This window comes from Humulus lupulus, chromosome 7 (genome assembly GCF_963169125.1).
Source record: "Humulus lupulus chromosome 7, drHumLupu1.1, whole genome shotgun sequence".
In the NCBI taxonomy this organism is placed as follows: domain Eukaryota; kingdom Viridiplantae; phylum Streptophyta; class Magnoliopsida; order Rosales; family Cannabaceae; genus Humulus; species Humulus lupulus.
The window spans coordinates 185,853,011-185,864,775 of NC_084799.1; the positions used below are offsets into that span (position 1 = coordinate 185,853,011).

General features: G+C 36.4%; 1 protein-coding gene across 1 annotated transcript; it reads left to right on the plus strand.

The window, feature by feature from the left end:
* Positions 1 to 3,183: 3,183 nt before the first annotated feature.
* On the plus strand, positions 3,184 to 4,313 carry LOC133790035 (transcription repressor OFP7-like). Its single transcript, XM_062227638.1, has one exon. The coding sequence runs from the start codon at positions 3,260 to 3,262 to the stop codon at positions 3,884 to 3,886; it is 627 nt and encodes a 208-aa protein (XP_062083622.1). The 5' UTR covers positions 3,184 to 3,259; the 3' UTR covers positions 3,887 to 4,313.
* Positions 4,314 to 11,765: the final 7,452 nt, after the last annotated feature.

Consider the following 11,765-nt stretch of genomic DNA (forward strand, 5'->3'; position numbering starts at 1 on the left):
TTAGTAGTATTATAGTATGTTTAGTATTATCTTTGTAACTGTGGATTTTTGGTTCAGACCGGGAATTATTTGGACACTCATAGTAGTACTTGTAGATTTTCTAAGTTTAACCTATAGTTTAAGAATATTAATTTTAACCTAAGGTTGATTAATATGACTGATATTAAGGATTATATTTATTGTACTATAAGGTTTAGATATCAACCAATAGGATTTTAAGCACATGTTATGAATGGTGATTAAGGGTTAAGTATTTTTTAGGATTAAATTTAATAAGGAGTAAAGTTTGAATGTTATAGGGTCAGTCAACAGTTTTGAATATGTTGAGGGCTTAGTCAAGGCTGTTTACTCCATTCAAACTTAGCTAAAAATGTGTAATTTCGTGTTTAAATATTCAGCGTGTGCCGATATATCGCAGCTATAGGGGGCGATATATCGCAGCTATAGGGGGCGATATATCGCAGCACGTAGATACGGAAAACACGAATCGATGCACGGTCGCCTCGGGAACAATGGTCCAGGCGATATATCGCCTATAGGGGGCGATATATCGCCTCCTCCAGCATATGTTCAAACGTTTTTGAATTCTTTTCCTTTCAGCCATTCAAACTCCTTCATAAGTCCAGCATCTTTTGAACGAGTCTTCAGCCTTTGCTGAACGATTATTCAAATTATTTTCATCTAAAAAGCCATTATTTTTATTCAAGTAAAATCAAGATACTTTCATTCCCAAACTCTATAAATTGGACCTAGTACCCAGCCATTATTCACCTTTTTCTCTAAGTTCAGAAGCTGCAAGTGCTAGGAGAGTGTGAGAGTTAAACACTTGGGTGGGAAAGTCATAAGCTTAATCATCTTTAGCTTATCAAACACTTTGGGAAGTAAGGTTCTTTGGTATTTCGGTTGTGGTTAGATTGGTCTTGCAAATCTTTGAGGTAAACCCGAAACTTTATTTCATTTGTTTCATGTTATTTTCTTTCTCAAAGCCTTCTACTCAGTCCCCTAACCTCATTCTTATTTTGGTTAGGGAATCCAAGTTCTTAAGCACATAAGTTGTGGTAAGCATATTTCTCAATGGTTTAGTCTTCCTATTCATTTTCATTTCTTCTTCTTCATAAGACTCACTCTTTCTCATATGGTTTTAGGAGTATTCCAAAAGTCCCTACTCAGTCCATCATATCCCGGTAACTTTGGTAAGGAAAATAGGATAGAATCTATATGTGTATTGCTTATGTGTTATGTTATGAAATATGATATGAATATGTTATGAATGTGTATGTTTGTAGGCTTGGGCTTATGCCCTATTTGACTAACAAGACCCCAAAAGAATTATGGGCATATGCCTACTTAGCTAGAAGGACCCCACTAATCTCATGGGCATAAGCTTGTTTAGCCTATGGGACCCCAAGTAATAATGACCATTATAATATGTGTATGTATTAAGTGTTATGATATGTCTTTACGTTTATTATGAAATTTATGTGTATGACTATGTGTTAGATTTTCCTTGCTGGGCATTAGGCTCATTCCTTTTTGTTTTATGTGCAGGAAAATAGCTTTAGAGGCGGTAAGATTCGTGACGCTTAGAGAATGTGTATCGATGGTGAATGGAGTCAAGTGGCCGAGCGTTATTCGATTTGAGGATGTAGTCTCATTTTATCTTTTATGGTTTTATATGTATTTTCCGCATTTCTTACGTAATTCTTTTCATTTAAATCATGTTTTGTTTTCAAAATGACAATGGGATCCCATATCCTTCTTAGTATTTATTTGTAAGTAACTCTTATTTTACAAGTTACTCAATAAAATTATGGTATTTTCGTAAAAATGTAAGTTTATGTATAGTTTCGTTAATGGTCCAAAAAGTCTAGATTAGTGGGTCATTACAGTTTTCTTATATTAATTTTTTTTATATAAGATCTACATGAAAATAAATAAGATCATGTATAAGTTTTCCCAACAAGAAGGCCATGTATCCAAGTCACAAATGGGAGAGAGGGGGCACCCATCCTTCAACAGACCTGGAGGATAGCAGTCTTCCCTTCGAATATGGAGAAAGAACATTTCTCCAGGAGCCACGTCTTGGGGATCAATCGTTCTCTCAAAATAGCCTATAAAATGACCTTTGCCATACTAGGGAGAGAGTGGACCCTAAGGTGTACATTACTTACAAAATACTTACTCTTTACACACTTTCACTCACACTTTTGCACTTTGGTGAACAAGGTTCGATTCTTGGTCATCGATCAATCGTTGATACAGGAAGAACTCGACTTTTGTTTCTTTATTTTTCTCTTTATCTCACATTGCAAGTTTGCTAACTTGACAGTTGGAGTGCCTTCGGCTGTCACCGCCCCGATGTCCTAAGGTGTCACAGTCTTTTATTGTCTTTGTTCCACAAGTTGTCGATGCTCACGAACGTCCCTTTGTAGAGTTTGTCGTATAGAATATAAGTATTAAATATCCAATTATTATTTTCACTATTTGTATAAAGAAAAATTGGAAAATATCTTACCAATCTTTATGTATCATTTATTTTTAAAACTGATCCAAAATAATAAATTTACCACTTTTTTTATATTCGAGTAAATATTTATAAATATGCTTAATATATGTCAAATTATGTCTACAAATAAATAAATTAATATTACCGTAATATTTATTTTGATCATTTTAATTTTTCACAGCAAATAATTAATCCACACATAGTTTACTTTTAAGACTAGCAAACTCATTTTAAGTTAAAATATAAAATTTGTGTTCACTGGCTGAGCAAGTAAATTACCTACTCCGTACACTATTTTATAAATTTGTTCAACACTGATAATTCGTCTGATTTTTTTTTAAAATATATAGGACCCTGGGTAGTTTCATGTCGGGAATCTTTAGCATAATATTATAAAAATAAATTATTCTTTCGTATCAATCCATGATCTTGGACATTGATCAGCAAAAGCTTTACCCTAACAATTATAATAGCATTAACTATATCACCAATTTGGCGTACATTACTTAATACAAAAAGAGAGGTGGATTTATGAAATTTAAGTTAAATTATTTTTTTTTTTTGAAACGAATAATCTTATCACAAAAAATAAATAAATAAATCGCTTCCTAATAACTTGCCTTAAATATCTCCATATTATAACAATTTCTTTAGTTCCCAAAGTCAAAATCCTCTTCCCGATCTTCATAAAAACTTCTCATTTTCATTCTCATTTTCTCTCTGCCCAAACAAACAAACAATCACAAAGTCATCATGTCCTCCAACAAATCAAAAAAGCCCCTCAAAACCATTTTCATGACCAATGGGGTCTGTGGCTGCGCCAAACTGAAACTCTGTGACGTGTTGGAGCCAATCCGAAAACCCAAAATCCAGGTAAAAAAGAACACTAAGAAGTGCCTGCATTATTCGACGGCTACCAGCTCCTCCCACCAAACGAACGGTGTCGTTTCGATTTTGTCCGAATACGACAACGAGAACTCATCAGCCACCACTACCACGACCACCCCTACTACTTCAACCACCGTCGAGAACACCTCGTCGTCGTTTTCCGATCAACCTTCTTCAGTGGAGACTGATGATCCAGGCCAGAAGTCACGAAGCAAGAGATTAAACGACACCTGCATTGCTGTCGTTAAAGAGACGAGCGACCCTTACGAGGATTTCAAGCAATCAATGAAGCAGATGATAGTGGAGAAGGAGATTTACGCGAATCAAGATCTGCAGGAGCTTCTGAGCTGTTTTCTCGAGCTCAACTCTCCTTCCCACGGTGACGTCATCGTCCGAGCCTTCACCGAGATCTGGAACGACGTCGTTCCGAAGAAGCCATCACTGCAGAAGCATGACATAACCGAGTCCGTAGAACAAGATATTCAATCGTGATCATCGTCCTCGTCCTATACCTGATATGCCACGTACGCACGGACGTGTGCTTTAAGTGATGAACACGTGTGGCGCGTGCCAAACCCATGTGTTGTCATTGAATTCGCACGTGCGAAGCGGGAAGAAGTGAAGGTGCATGGGAAGGTGATCTCGATCGACTGGACCTATTATTGATCGATTGTCTCTGTAAGGTCAGACGTATTAACTTAGCTAGCAAGTGGGCATTTGATAGAAGTGAGATCAAGGATCTCAAAAGACTTCTGTGGTGGAGAAAGTTAGTCCATATTTATTTGGAGTGTCAAATTTTAGTATTTTTATACACATTTTTTTACTTATAATATGGTTATTAATATTTATTTTATTAATTACCATTATTGAGAAATTTTCAATGTATTTATTTATTTATTAAATTAGATGGCAATTAGCATAGATTATTTTTTATATATATACTAACTATAAAACATAAAACTATCTTTCGCATAATTTTTTGTAATGATTAAAAAAATTATATTTTAAAAATTATTTAGGAAGTAGAGATTTGAGGAATCCATTTCTATATATATAAAAGCTAAAGCTATATCTTTCTTGTATACTAATAATATTTACATAAATAACTAAGCTAAACTAGGTAACAAATAAGTTAAAACATGAATGATATCAAGTATGCAATCCTAGAGTTTATGAACAAAATAACTACACGATATGTCCTTTAATACTCCCCCTCGAGTTGGAGCATGGAAATCGCAAATACCCAACTTGCGAAGGAGTAAATGAAATTGTGATTTACCAAGAGCCTTGGTCAAAATGTCGGCTAGTTGTGCACCAGTTTGAATATGAGACGTTAAAATCGTGCCATCTTTCAAGGCATCACGAACAAAGTGACAATCCATTTATATATGTTTCGTTCTTTCATGAAAAACTAGATTAGCCTCTGTATAGAGAGCAGCTTGAGTATCACAAAGCAAGCCAAAAAGGATTTCAACCACTTCAATTCACAAATAGTAGTGGCGAGAGACCTATACTCGTCCTTTGCAGAAGATCGAGAAATTGTTGGTTATTTTTTCGTTTTCCAAGAGATAGGAGAAGAACCGTACAAAGAAAAAGTAACCCGTCAATGATCGCCGAGTCATAGGACAACTTGCCCAGTCACTATCACAGAAGGCATATAGTTGAAAATTACTCTCCCCGTGCGGCAGAATACCCTGTCTAGGACAACCTTTCAAATACTGCAAACTATCAAAGTTGCATCCTAATGTTCAACACGAGGATCACCCATAATATGTGCTAAGATATGAACAGAATAACAAATTCAGGTCATGTAATCGTCGAGTAAATTAGGTGTCCTATGAGATGCCTATACTTTTCTGGATTGTCAAAAACAACGCCATTGGTGGTTGCAAGATGGTGGTTTTGTTCCATGGGTGTAGATGCAGGGCGTGCTCCAAGTAAGGCAGCCTCACTGACAATATCGAGAATATATTTGCGTTGGGAAAGAAACAAACCATTCTTTCCTCGAGCAGCTTCAATGTCGAGAATACTTGAGAACGCCCAAATCCTTCATATGGAATCACTCACTTAATTGTTGGTTGAATTTTTTAATTACCAAAGAAGAAGAACCTGTGATTATAAGGTCATCCACATTCATAAGAACATGTAAAGAAACACCACCCTTGGAATAACTAAACAATGAGTAGTCAGCAGAAGATTGTTGAAAACCAATATTTTTCAAAGCATTCGAGAGCTTAGCAAACCAATTCTGAGGTGCTTGTCGGAGTCCATACAATGACTTCGTAATTAGCGTACCTTACTTGAAGCAACAGAAGTAAAACCAGGAGGTAGTTGCATTTAGACCTCCTCATCAAGATCGCCCTGAAGGAAGGCGTTATGCACATCCATCTAATGCAATTCCCACTTTATTGCGACCGCTATAGCAAAAAATGTCTAAACCGTGACCATTTTAGGTACAAAAGCAAATGTTTTATTGAAGCCAATACCTTCAACTTGTTGATTCCAGTATACTACTAGGCGGCCATTTAATGGTTCAGCCGTACCATCAGAGCGATACTTGACTTTTTAGACCCACTTACACTCGATCGCCTTCTTTCTGAGTGGAAGGTCCTCTAAAGTCCAAGTTCTATTTCTCTCAAGAGCATCTATCTCTTCCTGCATTGCTTGGCGCCAACCAGGGTCCTTAACAACTTCTTTAAAGGATGTGGGTTCAATACCTACAGTAATTGCTGCCAAAAAATGAGTGTGTCGTACTAAAAATTTATCACAATTTACATAATAAGCAATGGGAAAGGGAGTACCTGCTGACTTTGATGGAACAATAATAGGTGATGTGGCAGGGTTTATAACTCGAATAGTGTTAGTGATGAAGTCCTTGAGTTTACTAGAAGGTTTCTTTATTCGATGACCTCGACCAGTTGCTTGTGGAAACATTGTCTTCATTATTCACAACATCCCCACTATTCAACTCACCACTTGCAGGTGGTGTGACAGACTGTACAACCGCCTCAGTCTCATCATTAATTTCTACAGCCACAACCGAGTGCTCCTCACTTCCCCTTGCTAAGGGAGTATCCTCAAAATAAGGCACAATGTCATAAGACTCCTTATTTTCAAACACATTACTAGTATTGTTAAAATTGACTTCACTGAAAAAGGGAATTGATTCTCACAAAAAACAACATCTCGAGAGATAAAGAACATATTTTCTTCTAAGTCATACAAACGTCATCCCTTTTTACCAAATGGATACCCCACAAATACACATCGACGAGAGTGAGTACCAAACTTATCATTTATACGAGGTTGATTTTTGACAAAAAAAGACATCCAAATACGCGAAGAACATCATACTTAGGAGGGGATCCAAAGAGAATTTCGTGAGGTGTTTTGCTATTGAGCAATGGGGTAAGGGTTTGATTTATTACATAGGCAGTTGTCATTATACTCTCTCCCCAAAAAGAAAGCGGAAGGTTAGCTTGAAAAAGTAATGCCCGAGCCACTGTAAGAATATGCCTATGTCTACGTTCTACCCTCCCATTTTGTTGTTGAGCGTCGACACAAGAGGTTTGATGAATAATTCCATTGTTAGCATAAGAACGGTGAGGAAATGTAAATTCCTTTCCGTTATCACTGCGTAGGATTTTCACATGCTTATCAAATTGTGTTTTAACCATTCTACAAAACTCTATAATAAGTTGAGGCACCTCAGATTTTGCAGACATCAAATAAACCCATACAACTCGAGAACAATCATCAACAATGGTTAAACAATAATGAGCACCACAACTAGCAGGAAACGTATACGGACCCCATATATCACAGTGGATTAAACCAAAAACATTTGTTGCTATACTATTCTCAAAGGAAACATACGTCTAGTTTGCTAAGCTCTCAAACAAATATCACAAGGTGCATGGATAACATTAACATCTTTATTTTTATTACTTCCAATAATATTAGACAAAATAAAATCTACTTTCCGAGAGGAGTGTCCCAGTCGTTGATGCCACAATTCGTGTTTGTCTCCCACAATTACTTGATAATCACGGAGTTGTTGCAGATGCCGAAACCAGTAAACCCCGTCACATTGTTCACCTGCTCCAATCAGATTCCTCAAAGTACAATTCTGTATGATGCAAAGCTGACTAGTAAAAATGACCAGATATTGTACATCGGCAAGCAAGTGGGATACCTACAACAAATTACAAGTAAGATCTAGAACATATAACACATTATTGAGCACCATATTTTTGCTCAAAGTACAGTGCCTTCCTTAGTTGCAATGGCGTATTTTCCATTAGGCAACCCAACATAAGTAAGAGAAACAACAATTAAGTTGGTAAATAATTTAACATTACCAGTCATATGGTTTGAGCATTCGGTATCGATGGTCCATGGATCGATAGAATCAAACTTACCACTCAACTTTTCGGTAGAAGAAGATTGGCCTTTTGAAGTGTTAAGCATGTTCACAATCGTGTCCCACTGATCATCCAAGAGACCAGGAATGCCGCGATGATTGGACTCCTGTATGGGTGCCGGAGCAAACTGCTTTGAGGTGGATGTTGCCACCCATTCCTACATTTCTTCCTCCCCATGGGCTAGCCCTACCTCCACCTCGACCATGCCCGCCATTAGTGCGGTTTTTAGAGTATCACAATTCCAAGAACCCAATCAATTGAAAACAATGGTCTTGGTCATGTCCAGGCTTGGCGCAATGAGAGAAAACGCCATCAATCTGAGGATGGTCGGTGCCACGAGCAAGACTCCAATCGCAAGCAGCCCCTCGTGACGTGAAACCAACAAAATTAGATTTAGTTTCATGGGCACAAGCAATAGTTTGATGACGTTCTTCAGTTACGATCTTAGCAAAGACCGTGTTCAAGCTCGGTAAAGGTTCCAACATCAAAATATTTGAAACAATAGTGTCGTAAAGAGTAGAATCCAAACCAATAAGAAAGTCATGTACGTTTTCCTTATCCTTCTCGGCAACCAAGGCTAGAATAGCGGCACAAGTACATGTCGGTAGGGTAGAATATCCTACATATTCTCCCATCTCCTCCGCAGTTCATTATAGTAAGTCACCACCAAGAGGCCACCTTGCCTTCAAGCATTCAAAAGTGTCTTCAACTCATGGATACGTGGATCATTTCCTATCGATAAACGTTGTTTAAAATCATCCCACATGTCTTTCACATCGTCGAGTTAGGGAATGGATGAGCACAAGACTGGATCAAGGGTATTATGAATCCATCCCACGAGTGTGGAATTAACTGTCACCCATAAGGACTCTTCTGGAGTTCCTTTCATTGGCTGGACTATGGTTCCATCGAGGAAGCCTAACTTGTTCTTTGCACAAAACTTATTGTGCATCGAACGAACCCATTAATTGTAGTTGTCACCACGCAACACAAATGGACAGATTATGAGTGGTGGCCCGTCGGAGGGATGGAGGTAGTATGGAGAGGTGGAGTGGAGTGGCTTCGTGGTCTTGCCATCACCATGCGTGGTCTGGTCGTCACCAATGACAAGGTGTCGATAGTTAGATTTCGTAGTTGAAGATGGAAGGTGTCAATCGGTGGCAAATGATTGAAAAAATAATAGATCTTCTGTTCTTGAGTGGCTCTTGTACCATAAAGAGATTTGAGGAATCGATTTTTGTTAGTTACTTTGGCCCCTAAGCCTTGTTATATATACAAACCTAAAGCTATATCTTTCTTGTACAACAAGAATATTTACATAAATAACTAAGCTAAACTAGGTAACAAATAAGCTAAAATAGGAAAGAGATCAAGTATACAATCCTAGAGTTTATGAACAAAATAACTACACTATATGTCCTCTAATAGGAAGATTGTGTGGTAAGGAGTCTTTTTCACCCTACGTGTTAGGGTTGCTTAAAAAAATTTGCAAACTGCCCAAACCGAATAAATAAGTAAAAAACGCAACCGAGATAATTAACCCAACGAAAATTCAAATAACCCAATCTAATAATTGAGCGGGCTGGAAAATATTCCAACCTACTCAAATAAGAGTTTTTTTATACATATATATCATATAATATTACAAAAATGATCTTTTTTAAAAATAAAAAGATTTGTTTTTAACAATGAAATTAGAATATAATATTTTTAAGCTTGAAAGATGTACAATATACTTTTATTTTATTGAATTTTATTATTTTTAAAGTAAAAAAACATTGAAGATCGGTTTAAACAGGTCAACCCAACCGAACTGCCAAAATCATTGGGCGAGTTAATTTTTTTTCTTATTTGAGCAGGTTATAGTTGGATGTTTGTAATCCAATATTTACATTGAGTTACTTAAAATATGCTATAACCCGACCAAACCAATCAATGTACAACCTTACTACTCATACAACATGCTCATTATATGGACACGTGGGCGTGTCTTGACCCCAATTATTTTTTTATGATTGTGTTCATTGTATAACGAATAATTAAAGTGCTGAGAACAAAATTCAAACAACTTGTAGTACGCATAATTTTATTATTATTATTATGCACTTTGCATGGTTTTTTTAATAAAAGTCTAAATTATATATAAGAAAATTTATGTTATGTGTAAGGGTTATATTGACCGAATACCCTTTATTTTTAAAAATTAACTTTTAGGCCTCGTGTTTTGTCAAAATGTTAAAAATATGAATAGATAGATCGATTATTTGAACGCTTTATTTTTAAAAATTAACCTTTAGACCATGTATGTATTCAAAAGGTTAAAAATTCTTTATAAAAAGTAAATTATATATATATATAATATTTTGTGTAAGGTTTCACACCGTTTTGAATATTTTATTTTAGTCGATTACCTGTTTTGACCATTTATTTTTCTTAAAATTAACTTTTGGACCTCGTATTTTGTCAAAACGTTAAAAATAGGAATATATAAATAGATTATTTGAACCACATATATTTTGGTCGATTACTTTTGGACCCTTTATTTTTAAAATGGTAAAATAAATTATTAAAAATTTATCGAACAAATAGTTAGTTTTGAATTTTTGAAAAATATTTGACTAAAATAGTGTAGATCATAATATATTTTCTTTTATATAATTATGTTGTAGTATAGTTTTTGAGTCATTTAAATACATATATATATATATTTATATGTATGCTCGTTTCATTTTAATTATAATATTTTTAAAAAATATATCTCATTTAAATTAGTTAATAATTTTTTTTTTAAATAATAACTCTCATTTAAAAAGACACTTAAATATCTCTTATTTAAATTAGTTAATTACTTTATTATTATATATAGAAATATATTTAAAAACTAAGATAAAATAAAATAGAGTTAATAGTAATTAATTTCTTATTATATATAGATAGATATTTAGAAACTAAAATAAATAAAATAGAGTTAATTACTATTATTATTATATATATTTTAGAAACGTAGAATAAAAAAATGAAAAAAAAAATTAAGGAAATAGATAGAGTGATTTAGAGAAATTTTAGAATGTCACATTGTCTCATAAGGAATAAAATAAAATAGAGTTAATTACTATTATTATTATTATTGTTATTGTTATCCCCAAAAATTGGAGATCGATGACGTGGCAATAGAATTGACAAGTGGCATGGAATAGTTGGGTGATCTGGCTTAGCAGTAGCCCAGTACATCAGTGAAGAGTTTGGACTGCTTAGAGATGTCATAACCAAGCCAAGTGCACCCGAGGAGAATACTTGGGCTAAGGTGTGCCCGGTCGGACCTTGGTCCAAGGATAGCATTCCAAGAGGTCCGGTCGGACCTTAGTCCGAGGAGTCCAAGTGATGGGCTCGGACCCTAGTCCGAGGAATGCCCTAAGAGATGGGCTCGGACCCTAGTCCGAGGAGAGGCCACAAGAGGTCCGGTCGGACCTTGGTTCGAGGAGGGGCACAAGTGATGTGCTCGGACCTTGGTCCGAGGAAGGCACTCCAAGAGGTCCGGTCGGACCATGTCCGAGGAGAAGCCCCATGCATGTGTTCGGACCTTGATCCGAGGAGAGCCAAGGAGGGTGGCTCGGACCATGGTCCGAGGAGAAGCCCCATGAAGTGTGGCTTGGACCTTAGTCCGAGGAGAGCCAAGAGAGGTGTTCGGACCTTGGTCCGAGGAGAGACTAGAGATGTGCTCGGACCTTGGTCCGAGGAGACCCCAAGGCTGTGGTCCGAAGTGAGCCCAAAAAGTGACTGGTCGGACCTTGGTCCGAGGAGCAGTCCAAGGAGTATGGTCCATATGCCTGTGTCCAGTATGCATATGTCCGACCAGAACTTGTGTGTGTCCAGCATGCATGTGTTCAACCAGAGGAAGATATTCATCAAACAAATGGACCAGACTACGTCAAATTCCTAGAAACGGC